Source organism: Octopus bimaculoides, chromosome 10, assembly GCF_001194135.2.
Source record: "Octopus bimaculoides isolate UCB-OBI-ISO-001 chromosome 10, ASM119413v2, whole genome shotgun sequence".
In the NCBI taxonomy this organism is placed as follows: Eukaryota; Metazoa; Mollusca; class Cephalopoda; order Octopoda; family Octopodidae; genus Octopus; species Octopus bimaculoides.
The window spans coordinates 88,697,006-88,718,611 of NC_068990.1; the positions used below are offsets into that span (position 1 = coordinate 88,697,006).

At 34.7% G+C, this 21,606-nt stretch overlaps 1 protein-coding gene across 1 annotated transcript in view; it reads left to right on the forward strand.

The window, feature by feature from the left end:
* Window positions 1–21,606, forward strand: part of LOC106869390 (uncharacterized) — a 206,146-nt gene that overhangs the window by 132,418 nt on the left and 52,122 nt on the right. Inside the window, exons 50-64 of the mRNA XM_052970991.1 lie at window positions 1,657–1,824; window positions 2,410–2,646; window positions 4,096–4,329; window positions 5,087–5,257; window positions 6,771–7,010; window positions 8,974–9,207; window positions 10,821–11,060; window positions 12,350–12,583; window positions 12,867–13,037; window positions 14,616–14,855; window positions 15,470–15,703; window positions 17,746–17,916; window positions 18,759–18,929; window positions 20,083–20,322; window positions 21,382–21,563. Of these exons, the coding sequence (XP_052826951.1) occupies window positions 1,657–1,824; window positions 2,410–2,646; window positions 4,096–4,329; window positions 5,087–5,257; window positions 6,771–7,010; window positions 8,974–9,207; window positions 10,821–11,060; window positions 12,350–12,583; window positions 12,867–13,037; window positions 14,616–14,855; window positions 15,470–15,703; window positions 17,746–17,916; window positions 18,759–18,929; window positions 20,083–20,322; window positions 21,382–21,563 (3,167 nt within the window). The remainder of the gene's footprint in view (window positions 1–1,656; window positions 1,825–2,409; window positions 2,647–4,095; window positions 4,330–5,086; window positions 5,258–6,770; window positions 7,011–8,973; window positions 9,208–10,820; window positions 11,061–12,349; window positions 12,584–12,866; window positions 13,038–14,615; window positions 14,856–15,469; window positions 15,704–17,745; window positions 17,917–18,758; window positions 18,930–20,082; window positions 20,323–21,381; window positions 21,564–21,606) is intronic.

Sequence of the window (21,606 nt, forward strand, 5' to 3'; positions counted from 1 at the left end):
TATATATATATATATATATATATATATATATATATATATATATATATATATATATATGACAGGCTTTTTTCAGTTTCTCTCTACCAAATCTAGTTGAATCTGGGCTATAAAAGAAGACACCCAATGTTCCACACTGTAAGATAGGACCCAGAACCATGTGGTTGGGAAGCAAACTTCTTACCACACAGCTATACCTGCACTGCCAGTGAATTGTAAAAGGCACCTGTGCCAATGACACATAAAAGGCACTCACTACACTCTTGGAGTGGTTGGTGTTAGGAAGGGCATTCAGCCATAGAAACCAAGCCAAAAGCAGACGGCAGTAGTACAGCTCTCCAGCTTACCAGCTCCAGTCAAATTGTCTAACCCATGCCAGCATGGATAACAGATGCTAAATGATGATGTATGTATGTTTCTTTTAGTTGTTTCAGCAATATGGCTGTGGCCATGCTGGGGCACTACCATGATTTTGTGGTTTTCCTGCAGTTTTATTATTTGGCTGATTTCTTCAGGGTGGTGGGATTTTATATCACCATTCCTGCTTATTGCTTTTACTCTGGTTGTTGCCCCATTTGGCATAGGAGGGAGTTTGACACTGCTGCTCTCATCTGTACTTCATGCTGGGAAATTAGTTCATCTGGTATCGTGGACTAGAGAATGTCCAGTTCCCTTTTGAAAATATCCACATCCACTTTTTGTAGATTTCTTGATTTCTTCACAGATTATTGGATAAGGATAAAAGATTACATAACCCATCCTTTCTTCAGTGTCTCTGTCTTCCCCTCCCCGTCTCTCTCTCTCTCTCTCTCCCTCTCTCTCACCTTGTTTTCTTATCTTTCTCTTTTTCTCTTTCACTTTGCTTCTCATATATATCTCTCTATCTCTAAGATTTATTTATTTATTTATTTTTCACTTATTTTATCATTTTATATATATTTTTCTTTATATATTTTTACTTTTCCATCCCTTTTATTATTGACCATTTAAGTTTTTTCTTCCATTCTTTTCTTCATTAAAATTCTGCCTTCTCTCCCTTTTTTCTCTTTTCCTTTCCCTTTCTCTTGACTTTTTCTCTCTCCATTTCCCTCTGACATTTGCTCTCTATCTACTCTCCTTTTCTAACTGTACACACAAGATATACTGTGTGTGTGTGTGTGTGTGTGTGTGTACTTATAGGTTTTGCCATCTATACAACTCTAAATGTTTGACCACCATAACATAATGCAACAAAGCGTTCCCCTTATGATCCTTTGTGATTAAGCATCTAGTTGCATGTGGAACATCCAATTTGTGGTTTCCAAACAACCACAACAGTTAAGTGTACAAGGGGAACAAATGATATAAACTTGTATTTCGTCTGTGTTGCTCTATATACCATAACCAGTATTACTACTAAGCACAGTAGAAACCACACCACTATACTGGATATAAATTGGATGAAGATAATCTACATAGAGCTCTAAACTCAACAGTAGCAGTTGTACATCTAACTGTACACACAAGATATACTCTGTGTGTGTGTGTGTGTGTATACATGCAAATGTCTTCAGTTTGTTTCAGTCAATATCTTTTATTCTAAATTTCTCATTATCTCCTTGTTCTCACCCTCCTCCTAACATATTCACAACTGATATCCGTTTCTCTTATCACTTCCAGTTCATGCAAAAGTTACCTGTGGACGACCAAAAAATGTTGCTGGTGCATCTAAATCCTATGATACTACTACCTATAAATCTGAAGTGAACTATACTTGTCAAGATGGAGAAAAATTAAAGGCAGTGTGCCAAAAGGACAAGAAATGGACTCCAGAAGTGTCTTGTAAAGGTAATGTAAATATGTTTTCTCATTTGGACTCTATCTTTGTTTTAGTTTTGTGTTAAATGTCAATGTTAGAGAAATTCTGGCAGATCTCCTCAAATTCTTCCATCAAAGAACAGAAAGTGTGTAAGTGTGTTCCCTCCAGCAGGATGTTTCCTGGTTCAAATCCCTCTTGGCTATAATTCACCTCTCATATTTCTGTAGTTGATAAAACCAGCTCTATTCAATTATTGAGTTCCATTCCTTTCATGAGTCATTGCAGAATGTGTGAATTTATGTTTAAGTTAGAAACTGTTATCATGAATATTGGTAACATCAACGATAATTATAAATATTTGTGTTAGTGATGGATTGAGAGAATCATCAGAGCATCAGACAAAATGTGTTGTGGTACTTGTTCTGGCTCTAACTTCTGAGTTCAGATCTGGCTGATGTCAAATTTGCTTTGTCAGGGCCAATAAAATATAATACCAGTCAAATATAGGGACCAATTTAACTGATTAACTATTACTTTTGTCATTCTTTCTACATTATAAATTAGAATTATTGTTGCTGTTGTTTCTATTCCTATAAATTTTTCTTTACTTCCAGTTACTCAGAAATATTTTGTGAAAGCAAGAAATGGAACTTTGGATGTACCTGAGAAATTGTTGTGGGATAAGAAAAATGTTACAGTAGAAGACTGTGCAGCAAAATGCTTTTCTCAAAACAATTGCTTATCATTTGAAATATATAAAGAAAATAAATGTTACTTATCAAAGAAGACTGCAGCTACTTCCAAGAAAATAAAATCAGCCAAAGACAAAGATTACTACCAACGAGTAAAACGTAATTATTCTTTGTCCCTCTTTTTCTGAAATGTGTGACTCTATTTGTACCTCATAATATATAGATCTATATAATCAAGCTAGATAGCATTCAAAGCAACTTGACAAGAGATTTTGTTAAAAACTTTGAAGCAGTTATGAAATGTAATGCAACAGCTATGCTTGTGGTGAGATTGGCCCTTGAATAATTCTTCAGTTTAAAGCACAAAGGCTTGATTGTCTCAGCTAAGGCAAATGCTTTAAGGCACAAGAGAAGAAAAGCCATTGCTGGACTCTTGTGACAGGGGTACGACATGGCAACAAAGCAAGAATTCAGTCTTTGGAATGCCATGATGGCCGCTTGTTATTAGATCAGCAGTATTTTGCTCATGAGTGGCAAGTTGGGTCACCGAATGGATTTCAGTGCCCACCCCAAAAGCCTCCTATGAGGCACTGCAAGAAAAGTGCTGTGTTTTTAAAACAATAGGGATCACATTGATAATTTTTGCCTATAACTCCTCTGAATGCAAATTTCAAGATTTAACCCAACATGTTAGTCAAATTTTGGCACTTGCCCAACAGTTGGATTGGTGATGTGCAAACATGCACCATTACAAACATATCTATCCATGATGCCCTCCATTTCATGTGGTACATCATAGAAACAATGGACAATAAAGCTTGTATGGATAGGGCCCTGACCAATTTAGATGAATCAAAAGCTTTTAAAAAGGTTAACAAATAATACCTGATTATTGTCCTCAAAACAGTGAGTTTCAGTTCCAGTTTTGAAAGTTGGATTACCATAATGTACAACAATACTTGCTGCTTCATGGTTAGAGTGAATGGCCACTAATAGGAACTATTCAGCATCACTCAGTATGTCAAGTTTGTTCTAGGCAGGACCATACTATTCAACAGAGCTGGCTTGTTTCCTTGGACCATGCACGCCGCTCTTACCCACTTTTCAATAAATTTTCTGAGCAACAGCACTTACCTCTCCACTTTCAACAGGCATTGTTTTAGTCTGTTTTAGGTTGTAGACAGTACATTTGTACTCCCTTCTTCTGATGGTGTGCTTTTGTGTAAGATTAAATGACCATAAGGGTACTTCACATGCTGGTTGACCATCTTTTGAATTATGTTAAGATTATACAAAAGCACACCATTAGATAGGAAGGTACCAGTGGATTACATGCAACTTAAATTTTGAAACAAGGTTACAAATGAGCCTGAAGATAGTCTACATTCACATAAATTCTAAATTGTAATTTTGTGGATTAACTATTTGTTTATAATACAGGTATGTCCAAACCATGCTTGCATGGAAAATGAGCATTAAATGATTTCTATGATGATGACGAAGATGATCATTTAAAACAAATTATGCAACAGATGCTATATAGTATTTAATATGTGTGTGTGAATATAAAATGTCTTTCTTGTTTTCTTTCATTTCTTTTTTATCTAGCCGATGATGATGTTTTTACACTTAAAAGAACTACCATACCATTTCACGATACATTTGGTCAACTTGAAGGAATCAGTTTAAAGGAATGTGATCATGCTTGCCTTCAAATTCCAGGATGTAAATCTTATGAGTATCATGAAAAAAAAGAATTCTGTAAACCATCTAACGAGACTCACCTGACTTATGACCTTAAACCCAACAAAGATGGATGGGACATACATATCATGAACCCAGGTCAGTGGAGTGTATTCATTAAATTTTATGTGTGTCTGCATGCATCTACATCAGGTTGTGTGCATCTACATATGCACATATGTATTATATGTATGTTTATAATACACACACACACACACACACACACACACACACACACACACACACACACACACACACACACACACCCATGTACATTAGTTCAATAGCTTATTAGCATCTAGCATACATATGGCTTGTATAGAACGCTCAATGCAAAAATAACAGAAGTCTGCATTTTTAAATGAAGTAAATGATGATTGCCTACTTCTAGGGGATTCTGAACCCTTTTTTAATGCTGATTTCAAATATGTTTTTAGTTTTTTTTCTCGATCACATACACACATTTTACACAAATGGCTGCCAAAGTTATGATCATAAATAACAAACTCATCAGACAGACATGTTAACAGAAATAGAAAGTCCTATCATACGTAATTTATTTATATTCATATACACTCACACGTAAACACTCAATTATTTGACATGTAAATATAAACATTATATACCTACAATAAAACACAAATGTATACAAACACACACACACATTATATACAAGTACATGCATACATATGTACAAACAAGTATATTTGTATGTATTTATCTATTTAGATCTGAATGCAAATTTCTTCTGTCTGATTCATGCAATAATTTTTATTGTAATATTGCCATTTTCTCCTCACTCTCATCCTCCTAAGATCCACATACCATTCATATCGGTTTCTCTTTTCAATTCCAGCTGTCTCAAATATTAGCTGTGAACCTCCAAAAGATATTGCTCACACATCGAAGTCCTACAATTCCACCATCTATAGATCTGAGGTGACCTATACTTGTCCAGGGGGAGAAAAGTTCAAGTCAACTTGTGGAAAGGACAAAAAATGGACTCCAATGATATCTCTTTGTAAAGGTAACATAAACAGCTCCTTTTTTGTTGTCTCTAAATAATTTTGTTTACTTTCTATAATGAATGTCTTTGTCAGAGGAAGACTGGTTGACTCCATATTAATTGTCTGTGTTTGTGGTTGGTATGTGGAAAACATTTCCACAAATTATGCAACAAAGTGAACTCTATTGATTCTACCCAAGGGCCAAGTACTGCTATTAAATTGGGTGATGGGCTAAGTTTGCCAAACAAAAGCTGAAAGTGTAGAAACTTGTCACAAACAAGCTTGCACAACCAGATTTCAGATTTCCAGCAACCAGATTTCATGCACAAAGCTTAGATGTGAAGCAAATCCTTAACCACAGACAAAACTACATTGCTGTTAGGTAAACTTCTTACCTCTGTAGCTATTCCTTGGCAAATCTTGATAATTTTTCTCTTAATTTCTAACTTTTTCAGCCATACTTTATATCATCATCCCAAACTTTTTACAATATAATTCCATGAGTCCTTATTTCGTAAAACTCGGCAGCCCTCTGAAACAGACTTCTGAGACTCTTGTTATCTTCTAATTCATACCCTTTAATTATATTATTAATGATAATGTTTCCTGATTTATACACAAAGGTAAGTTTTGATGAGAGTTGTTTAGTCAATACCATCAGCCTTATAATTTGATATATACATTATGTCATTGACCTCCAACAAGTATGAAAGGCAAAGTGAACTCTGGCTTCATTTGAACTGATATCCAAAAGGCCCGAAATACACAATTTAAAGCTTTTTTTCCAATTCTCTCATTACTATACGTTGATAATGATGTTGAAGATGTTGAGGCAAAATTCTTGAGTGTAGATGGATGTCGGTCTAAGGCTAATTGAAGAACCCCCATCATTGAATGTTAGGCTCATCTCTCAGGACAAATGGAGCATGTTAAGCAATTATTGGGATGGAACTCCCAGGACGAATGTTTGCTCCAATTTTTGTAACCTAAACTACAGGTTTATGCACTGTGGTCCCTATCCAGTCTTCCTTACCATATTTATCTGTTTTACAAGTGATACTTTAAAAATGCATATGAGTGATTAACCAAACTGTGTCATTAGATATTTTAACTTCATCCACCATACAACCATTTTGCTATAACTATTAGATAAGAAAAACTGCCTTTTCTTCACTGTTAAAGGAGGGTGAGCAGCAATTATCATGGTATCAACCCATCCTCCCTCAAAGATTTGGGCTTCTTTCTATATCAGAAATTAATATTATTATTCTTTTTAAGGTGTTGAGCTGGCAGAATCATTAGCACACTCACCAAAATTCTTAGTGGCATTTCGTTTGTCCTTAGGTTCTGAGTTCAAATTCAGCCTTTGCCTTTCATCCTTTCGGGATCAATAAAATAAGTACCAGTTGAACACTGGGGATCTATGTAATCAACTTACCTCACTTCCGAACTTGCTGGCCTTGTGCCAAAATTTGAAACCAAAATTAATATTCTTGTTGTATTTCATTGGTCTAAATTTTATTCTATATCTAGATTTTAAGAATCAATTTGTGAAAGTAAACCATTCATCTCTTAATGTACCGGAGAAAATATTGTGGAAAAAGAAAAAGGTTACAGCAGAAGCCTGTGCAAAAAAATGTTTCTCTGATAAAAAGTGTTTATCATTTGAAATAAACAAAAGAATTGGAAAATGCTTCTTATCAAAGAAAACTGCAGCTACCTCCAACAATTTAAAGACAGACAAAAACAGAGATTACTACCAACGAATAAAATGTAATTATTCTTTGTATTTTATTACTGGAACTAGCTGGTCCCGTGCCGTCAAAAATGACAGCTAATTGTACTATTTTATATAGAAATAAGGTATATAATAAACACTTGTACAAAAATTCACATTCTTCCCTTCTACATGCACACACATGTACACATATACTCACACAGCGCTGAAATGTTATTTGATTTTTCTTTTCAGCATTGAATTCATTTTCATTTTATCTAGTTTCAGCTCATGAGCTGTGGCCATGCTGAATGTTCACTCTCATATACAAACATTCCCATTTTGCCATCACTCCTTCCTTCTTTATTCATTTATCACCCCTTCCTTCCTTTCTCATTCATATGTTGTGATGGAGAAAAACACAAGATTACAAGAGTATTATTATATCACCATCTCATTTCCATTGCACACACACACTCACACAGACATTCACATACTTCCCTTTTTACATACACACACATATACTCACACAGAGTTGAAATTCTGTTTGATTTTTTTCACCCCTTCCTTCCTTATTCATCTATCACCTCTTCTTTTCTCACTCATATGTTGTGATGAAGAAAGACTCAAGAGTATTATTATAGTAGGTTCTCTTTTCCATTATTTCTGAAATTTGTGATTCCATTTGTACTTCATAATATATAGATAACTATTTCTGTAAAAACATTTGTCTACCTCTAAGGGCAAGCATAGACACATTTTACACAAGCAATTTTAGGAACTGTAGATACTGTTAGAGCATTCTCACAAAGCATTTGTTCACCTGGAACATTTATGTATATTTTCAGTGATTGTTTTATGTAAGAAAAGAATTTCTTTTTTTTTCTGTAGTAGTAGTAGTAGTAGTAGTAGTAGTAGTAGGGTTGTGGCACTGGTGCTGGTGCTTGTTGTGGTAGTGGGTGAAGCAGAAGTAGTTGTGATAACAACAGCTTTTACTACATTTGTGTATGTTGGCATGGCTTAGACATTGCTATTGCTGCACCATATCTCGGCATTAGGTGTTGTCCTTCATTATCTGATATGCAGACTAACCGAAGTAATGCCAGTTTATGTAATTGTGTAACTCCTATATTTTGTCATGGTTGTTATAGCAAAATGTACTTTTTATTGCCAACCATTTATACAACATAAAGTGAATTAGAGAAGTTGTCTGCTGAGACTAAAGAAACTTCTCTGCCTAAAATAAGTTACTATTTTCAGAACAGTCTCAGAGTATTAAGAACTGACCAACTAGCAAATTCACTCAGTTTTACTGCAAGGATTTGGTCCTTTACAGTTGAAATCCTTCTTTCTTGAAACCTTGTACTAGGTTTAGTGATCACAGTATTAGAATACTCATGAATGCTAGGATGACATTGTTAATGCGATGAATTCTTCTGGATCAAAAAGAAAAGTGAGCCATTCCTCTGTATATCTACAAGAAACTTTCATCAGAATTAAATAGCAAACTTAACTGCAATATTTATCCTGGGTAGCCTCAAGAAGTTTGAGTACTTTCACAGATCAGCTTTATACAGAGACAGTAACCTAGAAATTTCAAGTAATATGCACTATGATACCATGAAAAGGTTTAGAACTCAACATGGAAAATTTCACCTTCCTCTCCTGTTTTATGTAAAGACTTAAGAATCTGCCCAGCCTAACCTCAAACTAACTCACCAAGCCTACTCCCAAGACAAGACAAAGAGAGGGAGGGAGAGAGAGTGTGTGTGTGTGTGTGTGTGTGTGTGTGTGTGTGTGTGTGTGTATGCGTGTATCCTAAATTTGATTTGATTCAGTGTTATACATGTATATTAAATAGCTTATGTAGTTTTTTTAACGAATATACATTGTCATTATGTTTGAGAAATTTACTATGATTAAGAGAACTGCAAAAGCCAATGTTTGTGTGTGTGTGTGTCCCCATCTGTTTTGAGTGTGGGCATAAAATTTACTCTTTGTTTTCTTTTTTCTTTCTAGCCAAAGATAAGAAAATTAAGCTTCATAAAGTTAGCATATCTGAGCAAGATATTTTAGGACAGCTTCAGAATGTGAACTTAAAGAAGTGTAATGAAGCTTGCCATCAACATCCAGAATGTAATTCATATCAGTACAATGAGAAAGAAATGATCTGTGATTTGAGTAATGGGACTCATTTGACTGATAAACTTAAACTCAATGATGGAAATGGGGATACTTACATCTTTGATAAAGGTCAGTAGAGTATTTTCATTTTATTTTTATGTGCATGCTTATGTGTGTCTTACATATTAAAATTGAAAATGTCTCTGTGTGTGTATCAGTATGTCCTCGTTTTGCACCAAAATGGTTTGACCAGTTTTTCTTAAACTTCACATGCACATTGCTTATGCGTCTGGGGAGGTTTTAAGTATAAGTTGATTTCGAAAAATGTTCGGGTAAACGGCAGGAGGTATAACATTTGGGCGTGAGTGAACACTGGGAGTAATTATTTTTTAGCTTCCAAGGGAAATAACCCATCCCCTCCTGGAAATAACCACCAAGGGAAATAACCCATTCATTTTCAGTATTCTTATTTCTTAGTATTTGAACTATTTTAGTTATTTTTCTTAATTTATCCAATACAACGCTTAAACAAGTAAATAGTATTCTCCTAAACAATAGATCCACTTATTTCAGTTAGTGACTTATTCACGAATATACCAACACTAGCGCTGCTGAGGGTAATATTCTCTGGGAACGCACAAAAGCTTTTTTTCACAATTAATTACTTTGAATTGTTATTATCTCATGTCTAATTAGCCTGTTATTACATAACATGTTTCACAATTTTAGTATACATACCTTATTAGTATTGCCTCCTAAAATCTATATACTCTCAGAATGTATCAAAGCCCTTTTCGGAGCTACTTTATCTGAATTTTTATTATAGGGTAATTAATTTCATGTTATTACATAACTGACTTCACAATTTGGGTATTCATAACTTATTGAGAATTCCTAAAAACAAATACTTTGTAAGACAGTTTGGTATTCTCAATAAATACACAAAAACCGTTTTAAGGGCTACATACTTTGTATTGTTGTTACTGGATTAGCGAAACAAGTATGAGAATGGAACCAAGGGATAAGCTTGCTTTCCCAGGAATTACCAGGTATGTCAACTACTGTATATATATATATATATATATGCTTATTATAGCCTCAGGTTGACCAAAACTTTCTGAGTGGATTTCGTACTTGGAAACTGAAAGAATAAATGTCGTATATATGTGTGTGCGTGTCTTGTGTTTGTACCCCCACCATTGCTTGACAACTGATGCTGCTGCGTTTATATTCCCATAACTTAGCGGTTTGGTAAAAGACCCTGACAGAGTGAGTACTAGGCTTACAAAGAATAAATCCCGTGGTTGATTTTTCCGACTAATGGCGATGCTCCAGCATGGCCGCAGTCACATGACTGAAACAAGTAAAACAATAAAAATCTAGGAACTGCTATCATAAATATTGGTAACATCAACAATAATTATAAATATTTTTAACCCATGCCAGCATGGACAGTGGACATTAAATGATGATGATGCTGAGTAGTGATGGATTGAGAGAATCATCAGAACATCAGACAAAATGTGTTGTGGTATATATTGTGGCTCTTTGACTTCTGAGTTCAGATCTGGCTGATGTCAAATTTGCTTTGTCAGGGCCAATAAAATAAAATCCCAGTCAAATATAGGGACCAATTTAACCAGTTAACTCTTACCTTAAACTTTTGTCCTTCTTTCTACATTATAAATTAAATTATTGTTGTTGTTTCTCTTCATATTAATTTTTTAATTTTTTTATTCCAGTTGCTAAGAAATATTTTGTGAAAGTAAAAAATGGAACACTGGATGTACCTGAGAAATTGTTGTGGCATAGGAAAAATATAACAGCAGAAGACTGTGCCAAAAAATGCTTTTCTGAAAAAAATTGTTTATCGTTTGAAATAAATAAAGAAAATAGAAAATGTTACTTATCAAAGGAAACTGCAGCTGCCTCCAAGAAAATAAAATCAGCCAAAGACAGAGATTACTACCAACGAGTAAAACGTAATTACTCTTTATGTTCCTCTTTTTCTGAAATTTGTGATTCCATTTGTACTTCATAGTATATAGACAACCATTTGTGTAAAGACATTGACAGGTTTATCTATAAGGACAGATATGGACGTAGTCCTCGGAAAGAAAAGCAATATTAGGAAATGTGGTTCTGTTAAGACATTCTCAAACAGAATTTGTTCACTTTAAACACTTTTATGCATGATTGAAGTTGCTTTTCATGTGCTGGTGGCTGTAAGAAAGGAAGCTCTTATGTTTCTTAAATCTGAGTAGTAGTGGTGGTAGAAATCACTTCAAATTTTGGTACAAGGCCAGCAGTTTTGAGGGGACAGTATTAGTTCATACTGCTGACCCCCAGTTCTTGATAGATTTCATAATTCATCAAAATCAGAAGGATGAAAAATAGTTTTTCTTGGCAGAGTTTGAACTTGAAATGTAATGAGATGGAAGACATACTGCTAGGTAGCATGGCTTTTGCACAGTATCTTGCTATTTGTTCCTCTCCTCCGTAATCTGATACACAAAATAACAGAAGAAAATGATTATTTCCCTAGCTTACTCATATGTTATGTACAAGCTTTACAAAAGAATTATTATTTCAAATACTTCTATTATGTTATATATTTAAAACTTTAGATAATATAAGTACCTTATAATTGAAATTTTTATTTTAAATATTTGAAACTCATCTGGTTCATTATTTTCTAAATGGACAATTTATTATAAAAATAGAATCCATCGATCAAACTATTTTTTGACATGAGATATCCTTCTCAAAATTAATGTGAATTCTAGTACATCATGAGACACACATGGAACCTTGCCTCACTGTTTTAGGCTGTAGATAATACATTTGTACACCCCTCTTCTGATGGTGTGCTTTTGTTTAAGATTAAATTACCATAAGGACACTTCACATGCTGGTTGTCCATCTTTTGAACTATGTTTAGATTCAACAAAAGCACACCATTAGAAAAGGAAAGCACAAATGGATTACAGGCAACTTAAATTTTGAAACAATGTTTGAAATGAGCCTGAAGATGTTTTACATTCACATGAATTCTGACTAAGTTGTCATTTTGTAGATCAATTATTTGTTTATAATGCAGGCATGTGCAACCCATACTTGCATGGATAATGAATGTTCAATGATGATGGTGATGATGATGATAATCATCATCATTTAAAACAAATAATGCACTAAATGCTATATAATATTTAATATGCATGTGTGACTATAAAATGTCTTTTTTGTTTTCTTTCATTTCTTTTTTATCTAGCCGATGATGATGTCTTTACATTAAAAAGAACTGCCATACCAGGGCATGATTCACCTGATCGGATTAAAGAAATCAGTTTAAAGGAGTGTGATCGTGCTTGTCTTCAAATTCCAGGATGTAAATCTTATGAGTACCATGAAAAATATAGTTACTGTGATCCAAGTAATAAGACTCACCTGACTCATGACCTTAAACCCAACGAAGATGGATGGGATATACACCTCATGAACCCAGGTCAGTGGAGTGTATTCAATGACAGCAATTTTTTCTTTTTCTCTCTTTGTTCCTTCTCTTTCTGACTTTTCCCCTTTGTTTTTATATATTGTAATGATGACAGCATTACACTATATACGTATATACATACATGTATATTTGTGTGCATGTATTTATATCTGAATGTAATTTTTTTCTATTTGATTCACTCAATACTTTTTCTTGTAATATTACCATTTCCTCATTCTCGTTCTCCTCCTAAGATTCACATACCATTCATATCAGTTTCTTTTACCATTTCCAGTTTACTCAAATATTAACTGTGGACCTCCAAAAGATATTGCTCGTGGATCGACTTTCTTCAATTCCACCATTTATAGATCTGAGGTGACCTATAGATGCCAAAATGGAGAAAAACTAAAGTCAGTGTGTACAAAGGACAATAAGTGGACTTCAATAACATCTATTTGTAAAGGTAACATAAATAGCTTCTCTTTGTTGTCTCTGTCTAAGTAATTTTGTTTACTTTTGTAATAAATATCTTTGTCAGAGGAAGACTGGTTGACTCCATATTAATTTTCTAAGTGTCTGTGGTTGGTATGTGGAAGACATTTCCACAAATTATGCAACAGAGTGAACTCCATTAATTCTACCCAAGGGGTAGATAATGATATTAAATTGGTAGATGGGTTAAGTCTGCCAAACAAAAGCTGAAAGTGTAGAAACTTGTCACAAACAAGCTTGCACAACCAGATTTCAGATTTCCAGCAACCAGATTTCATGCACAAAGCTGAGTTGTGAAGCAAATCCTTAACCACAGACAAAACTACATTGTTGTTAGGTAAACTTCTTACCTCTGTAGCTATTCCTTGGCAAATCTTGATAGTTTTTCTCTTAATTTCTAACTTTTGCAGCCATCCCAAACTTTTTACAATATACTTCCATGAGTCCTTATTTTGTAAAACTCAGCAGCCCTTTAAAACAGACTTCTTGTTATTTTCCACTTCATACCCTTTAATTACATTATTAATAATAATGTTTCCTGATTTATACACAAAGGTAAGTTTTGATGAGAGTTGTTTAGTCAATACCATCAGCCTTATAATTTGATATATACATTATGTCATTGACCTCCAACAAGTATGAAAGGCAAAGTGAACTCTGGCTTCATTTGAACTGATATCCAAAAGACCCGAAATACACAATTTAAAGCTTTTCTTCCAATTCTCTCATTACTATACATTGATAATGATGTTGAAGATGTTGAGGCAAAATTCTTGAATGTAGATGGATGTCGGTCTAGGGCTAATTGAAGAACCCCCATCATGTCTTTCTCATGGGCAGTAACTGACTATGTAAAGTGGACTAATTTAGACTGAGAATCAAACGCAGATCATTGGCGCACACCACTCAGCACATATTTATACTAAAAGAACAACTAGGGGATAAATACCCATGGTCACTTCCTGCATAGAAAACAAATAGTAAAGTAGCTAATTTTTGAAGCAGCAAGGCACCAGACATCTCTATTTATATTTATTCACTAGATGAGATGAGAGAAAAATTATTTTTGTTGTCTCAGGTCAAACATTGCAAAAGAATAAAGTCATTGGCTATAATCTTTCTCATGACTGGCCATATTTAGTTACATTCTTTTACATTCTGGGTTCAAATCCCACCTGATGAACACTAATCAAGTAGTGAGATCAATCTAGTCATATGTATTCTCACCACAGACAGAGTGGCCTTGCGTTTAAGTTCATAACCATTCATTAATATCAGTGACATCAATAATAATTATAATAATTCTTGTCATTAAAGATGATAGATTGATGGAATCATTAGAGCATCAGAGAAAATGTGCTGTGGTATTTGTTCTGGCTCTTTAATGCCTGATTTCAAATTCTGCTGATGTTAAATACAATGCCAATCAAGTGTAGGTGGACAATTTAATCAACCCTCTCCTACCACAAAGATTTAGGCTTCTTGCTATAATAGCAAATAATATTATTATTCTTGTATTTCATTGATTGAAATTTTATTTTAAATCTAGATGTTAAGAGCGAATTTGTGAAAGTAAATGATGCATTTCTTGATGTACCTGAGAAAAAACTGTGGAAGAAGAAAAATGTAACAACAGATGAATGTGCTGAAAAATGTTTGTCCAATGAAAATTGTTTATCATTTGAAATAACCAAAGGAAGTGGAAAATGCTTCTTATCAGAGAAAACTGCAGATCACACCAAGAAAATAAAAGCTGACAAAAGCAAAGATTACTACCAACGGATAAAATGTAATTATTGTTTGCATTTTATCACTGGAATTCTCTTTTCTATTATTTCTGAAATTTGTGATTCCATTTGTACTTCATAATATATAAACAACCATTTCTGTTAAGACATTGACAAATTTACCTATAAAGACAGGCATAGACACATTCCTTGTATAAGCAATTTTAGGAACTGTAAATATTTTTAGGACATTCTCAAAAAGTTCCAAGACTACTGGTGTTTAATAAAAAATAACTTATTTTCCTAAGTTTTAATATCATCTGCTTTGAAATGGTCACCTTACGCAGCAGTACACCAGTTCCAGTTTTCCTGCCACCTTTGGAATCCAGCCTGGAAGTCATTTTCCACAAGCAAGATGAGCACCTTCCATGATTTGCTGTTGATCAGTGTTAAAACGGTGACCTTTATCTTATATACCTGTAACCTTAGGTATCTACTAACTTTCAATAGTCTTTCAAGTGTTGGGAGTTTTTGATATCACCTCATATAACAGTTATACCATTTCAAAATTACGTGATGCATGCATTATAATGTGTAGAGTGTGTGTGTATGTGTGCATCTGTTTTGAGTGTGGGTATAAAATGTACTTATTGTTTTCTCTTCTTTTTCCTTCCAGCTGATGATACAAAAATTAAGCTTCATAAAGTTAGCATACCTGAGCAGGATGTTTTAAGACAACTTAAGAATGTGAACTTAGAGAAGTGTAATGAAGCTTGCCTTCAACATTCAGAATGTAATTCATATGAGTACAATAAGAAAGAAAAGGTCTGTGATTTGAGTAATGTGACTCATTTGACTGATAAACTTAAACCCAGTGATGGAAATAGGGATGTTTACATCATTGATCCAGGTCAGCAGAATATTTCCATTTTATTTTTATATGCATGTTTGTATATCTCTCTATATATATGCATATGAGTGTGTCACATATATATATTGGAAAGCATTAGCAATGATAAATCATATTACAGTACTTCAGACTTATGGGTGCTGTGCATAAAATATATTGTGCTTTTTGTGTGTGAGTGACAGCAGAGTACTTGAGAAGAACCATTCATTGCAGCAAAAATGATGTTCTAAAAGCATTTCATTTATTCTTGTGCATGCCAGGCCCTGCCCCTAAACTAATGCTGCTTCATCAAGCATTCCCCAAATCTCATTACACTAACCCCACCTTAACACCCATCCCTCCATCACTTCTCTATTTGTAGCACTAATTGGCACCTGTAATGACTTGAGAGCAGAGTTCGCATATATCATTTCCCCCATCCATTCTTTGTGCTACCAGGTTCCTCCTTCCCTTCCCCCATCCCCTACTGGTACCACTTCCATCCTTCATTCTTGTTATCTTCCCTTTCCACACTATTTTCATTGGTCACTTCCTGTCTGTCACCTCACTTCTCTCTCCCTCTTCTCTGCCAAACTCCATCATAATACTTCACATATCTGCTATCAGCCAACCATAAGTACCTCAGCATCTCTTTCTCCACTACTCCTACACTTTGCCCTTCTCCCATCTACCTTCTGACATCTTCTTAAACCACATCTATCTTTCTCATCTTATACCCTCTTCATATGGACATTTACCACCAACTGCATATTCACCTTTGTTCATCACTTACTACATTCACTTCTAGCCTCATCTGTTTCCATCATTTGCTCTCCCCTCACTCACTTATAAAATTACTTTCCCCCTTCTTACTCCTCACTGATCCTCTGTACATATCCTCTCTTATACTCATCTTCTTGTAAATTGTGAGGTTTAACCTGGCGACCATTCACTACTATCTTTATTTTCTTCCTAGCTACACTCATCTACCCTTACATAATGTGAAAATGTTAGCCATGCACCTATCATATATATATGTGTGTGTGTGTGTGTGTGTGTGTGTGTGTAGAAGTAAAAAAAGTTACACACGAGTTGATATGTATAAAGAAAATAAGACAAGGTAGAAAATGCTAAAATAATTTTATCATAAAATGGAACAGCTATTGGGAGGTAGCTGCAGGTATACCAGAGTGCCAGGGACTCTTTCCCATCCCAGTTACGAAAAAATGGACATTTTAATGTAGTGTGAAAGAAAGAAAGTGGTGAATCTAGTCAAGTTAACGGTTCCTCATGAAGATAACATGGACATTGCTCAGGTTCAAAAGATTGACCACTATGTAAACCTCCTTGAGGACTGTAAGGATGCAGGCTGGAAAGTGGAACATTTTTCAATCGAAGTCAGATGTAGAGGATTTGTTGGTTACAGTGTGATGCGACTACTACTATTGTTTGGCCTAACTCATTGTCTAGAAGAATATTGAGCTTTATTTGATAACCAGTTGATCTAGCAAGCAGAGCCTTGTATCAGTGAGGCGGGATGGTGCGCAATGATGCTGTCGGGAGGTAGGCACCAAAACAGTATGCATTCTCTCCTGATGACCCCTTACTCTTGCTGGCTTCCGGTATGTGCAGCTTTTGACTGGTAGCACTTGCATGTGCAAGTTGTTTGCAAAACAACATTCATATGCTACAAATAATCATGATATCTGTGACAATAAAAATCTGCAAGACCTTAAGATTTAAAGGATAATGTTTAGTAGAAGATGCTTTCCTTCATAACCTTGCTACCATGTAGGTGGCTGGTCAAAATTTAACCTCAAATTAAAAAGAGAAAGAGAAGAAAATGCATACATACATACATACCTACCTACATACATACATACATACATGTACATACATACATTTTTATATGTGTACTTGCATCTATGTATATATTTGCGTTCAGATGTCTTCTGATTATTTCACTCGATACCTTTCATTGTAAGATTGTCATTATCTCCTTATTCTCACCCTCTTCCAAACATGCTCTCACCATTGACACCAGTTTCTCCTTTCAATTTCAGTTTACTCCAAAATTAACTGTGAACCACCAAAAGACATTGTTGGTGCTAACAAGTCCTACAATACCACCACTTATGAAGCTGAAGTGACCTACACTTGTCCAGAAGGAGATGAATTAAAATCAGTCTGTAAAAAGGATAGTAAATGGTCTCCAGTAAATTCTACATGTAAAGGTAATGTAAATAACTTCCATTTTTTTGTCACTGTCAGGGTAATCTTACTTTATTTTTGTGCAAAATGTCTTTGCCAGAGGAAGTCTAGCTGACTCTCTGACAATTTACACAGTGTTTGTGGCTAATGGGAGAGACAAAGGAAGTTGTTCTCAGACCAGATACTTCCCCAGATGTTTGCATCAGGGTGGTCATCATTAATTCTATCCAAGGGCAAAGTATTAAATTGGGTGATAGGTTAAGTCTCCCAACAAAAAAGTGGAAATGTGGTAGTCTGTTCCCTCCAGCAGACATCCATAGTTTCCATTTACCAGACTTCATCCTTTGTTCTGAAGCAAATTTTTAACAGCTCCATTTCCTCTCTAGTCTTTGCACATCCTCTGTATTCATGGCCTTTGTCCCACTGCCATGTATTCTTGGTGATGATACACAAGTAACACACAATTTGCCTTTCACTCATAGTGAGAGACCTTTTAGTGCCACCAGAGGTTACAGCATTCTGAACTTTCTCCATCTTGTTATTCTAACAATTATCCATTTTTAACATCCTCTTCCTCTGCTAGTTAGGTCACCAAGGTAACAGACACTATTTACAACCTCTAGGGAACCTCCTGGGCATTTCAGAAAATCCAGTTCCTGTGTGTTTATTGTTCCTACACATCTATCACATACAAAGACTTCTTTCTTTGTTAACCTTCCTGTGATTCCAGTGCACCTCTGATGTGTCCATATGTTGCACTGGATACACCATATGGAATTCCTACCAACACCTTTCCTATATATTGAGCAGAGCACACACATAATATTCATGCAACATTGGTATCAATTTCTATTCTTAATTTCAGTTTATGCAAAAATTAACTGTGGCGCTCCAAAGGAAGTTACTGGTGCATCAAAGTCCTACAAAACCACCACCTATAAATCTGAAGTGACCTATACTTGTCCAGAGGGAGAACAACTAAAGTCAGTATGTGAAAAAAACAATGAATGGACTCCAGTGGCAGAAGCCTGTAAAGGTAATGTAAATAGTTCATCTGTAATCCCCATCCACTCAAGCCATTTTTACTGTCCTTACTTTGCTTTCAGTAATTTACCTTGAGAACAGTATGTTCCTCTCCATCCCTGCCCTCTCTACAAGTGAAATTTACAAATGCAGATGAGGGATTGACCAAGGAGGAAGTCATCATTGTCTGACATTTCAAACTCATTCACTTAACAATCTCATTTGCTATAGTTAATATCTTATTCTGGTCATGAAATTCAAAAGTGACGACTTCATAAAGATAATCACTCTTTTTCTTTCGTTAAAAGTATAATGTTAATTAATCAAAATTTCTTAGCTGCTACATCAAGTTGTGAATGTCCACATTTACTACATGTTTATATTTATTCGCTAGATGATGATAGAAAAGAATTACTTTTGTTTTCCCAGGAAAAACATTGTAAAAGAGTAAAGTAATGGGTTATAGACCTTGCCATTACTAATTACATTTAGTTACATCCTTTTACATTCTGGGTTCAAATCCCACCTGGATGTACTTCACCTTTCATACTTCTGAGATTGATAAAACAAGTACTGAGGTTGATATATTTTCATGTATTCTCACTGCAGAATCCGTGGTATTGTGTTTATCATTAAAATTAGTAACTTCAGCAATGATAATAATTATTTTTGTATTTTAGGGGGATGGATTGCTAGAATCATTAGAGCATCAGACAAAATGTGCTGTGGTATTTGTTCTGGCTCTTTAATGTCTAACTTCTAATCCTGCTGATGTTAACTTTGCCCTTCTAAGGCCACTGAAATACAATACCAGTCAAGTTTACTGGCCAATTTAATCATTTAACTCCTACCTCATATTTTTGTTGCTTTTCTATACAGAAATCCCTCACCATATCACAGTTTGCCTATTGCAGTTTATTATTATTTAAGCTTACGTCGATTCTTCAGTGGTGTTGTTTTGCATTTATAATAGAATAGATATATATACAAATTATAAAAATGATTAAAAAAATATACAGTACAGTATTGTTTCTACTTTATGGATGTTCACCTATTGTGGGTGGTTTTGGAGCGTAACACCTGTGATAGTCAAAGGATTATTGTATAAGAAATTGTTACTATTGTTGTTGTTATTTACACTCCTGTAAAGTTTCCTTTAATTCCAGTTTCTCAGATCAATTTTGTGAAAGTAAAAGATGCAGCTCTGGATGTATCTGGGAAAACATTGTTAAAGGAGAAAAATGTAACAGCAGATGCTTGTGCAGAAGCGTGTTTGACTGATGAAAAATGTTTATCATTTGAAATAAACAAAGATGATGGAAAATGTTTCTTATCAAGGCAATCAGCAGCTTCCACCAAGAAAATGAAAACAGTCAAAAGCAGAGATTACTACCAACGAGTAAAAGGTAATTATTCTGTGCATTTTATTATTGCAATTCTCTTTTCCTCTTACTTCTGAAATTTGTGATTCCATTTGTAATTCATAATGTACAGACAACCATTTCTGTAAAGACATTGACATGTCTCTGTCTTTACAGAAAGACAGAGACATATACCTGAAAAACAAAGAGCAATATTAGGAAATGGAAATAGTGAACTTGTTCCTCTTGAACACTTTTATGCATGATTTCAATTGTATTTTATGTAAGAAAAGAGCATTCTGATAGGGAGAGAGCTACTTCTCCTTGAATGATTACTGCTGTGTCTGAAATAGGTCAGCTTGTGTACATTTTTTTGTTGACTAGTCTCCAAATGGGGAAGACCACCTTTCCAAAATAAGTTTTCTGTCATGAGGGTACTGACCAAAAATTTCACTCTTTGAATTCAAGAAGGCACCCTGATCGTGTAAATTTTTTTTCAGTCATTGTCTTCTTGGCCAAACAAAGTTAACACTATTTACTTCCATTGAAGCATGGCACAAGTTATTCTAACAGCTTCCAAGAATCAATCGCAAAATCATAGCTGCTCCCAGCAGAACAGTTTTTTGGGGCTTGCTCTGCTCTCATGTCAACTCCAACTTCTCTGACATGTTGCTGTTGTTACTACTAATACTACTACTGCTGCTGCAACTGCCCACAAATGCTAGTTTATAGATATATCTAAAATAGATGATTATGCACAAGTACCAGCAATCAAAACTTTGAGTAAAATATGGGAAAGCCTTGTGTTGCATTATTTTATAAGTGGAGGATACATAAAAATAAAAACAGTATCCATCCACAAAATTATTTTCCAGTGTAAAACACTGTAAGTATTGAGATATGTTTTGAAATAAGTTTCAAGATGTTCTACAGCTCACATGGAATCTGGTTAAGGTGACATTTTGTGAATCAATTATTTCTTAATTATAAATCATCCATTTACATAATTTTGTACAGATACTTTTTACAATATCTAATATATGAATGTGTGTGTTGGGTGGTTGGAGGAGTATAAAATGTATTCCTTGTTCTCTCTTTTTCCAGCTAACAAACCTGTTATGTTTAAAAAAGTTAGCGTGCCGAGCAAAGCTACTTTAGGACAGCTTAAGGATAAGACCTTAAAGGAGTGTGAAAATTCTTGTCAACAATATATAGAATGTAATTCATACCAGTACAATGCTGAAGCTAAGTTGTGTGATCTGAGTAAGGTGACTCAGTTGAATGATGTACTTAAACCCAATGATGGAAATTGGGATATATATTTGATTA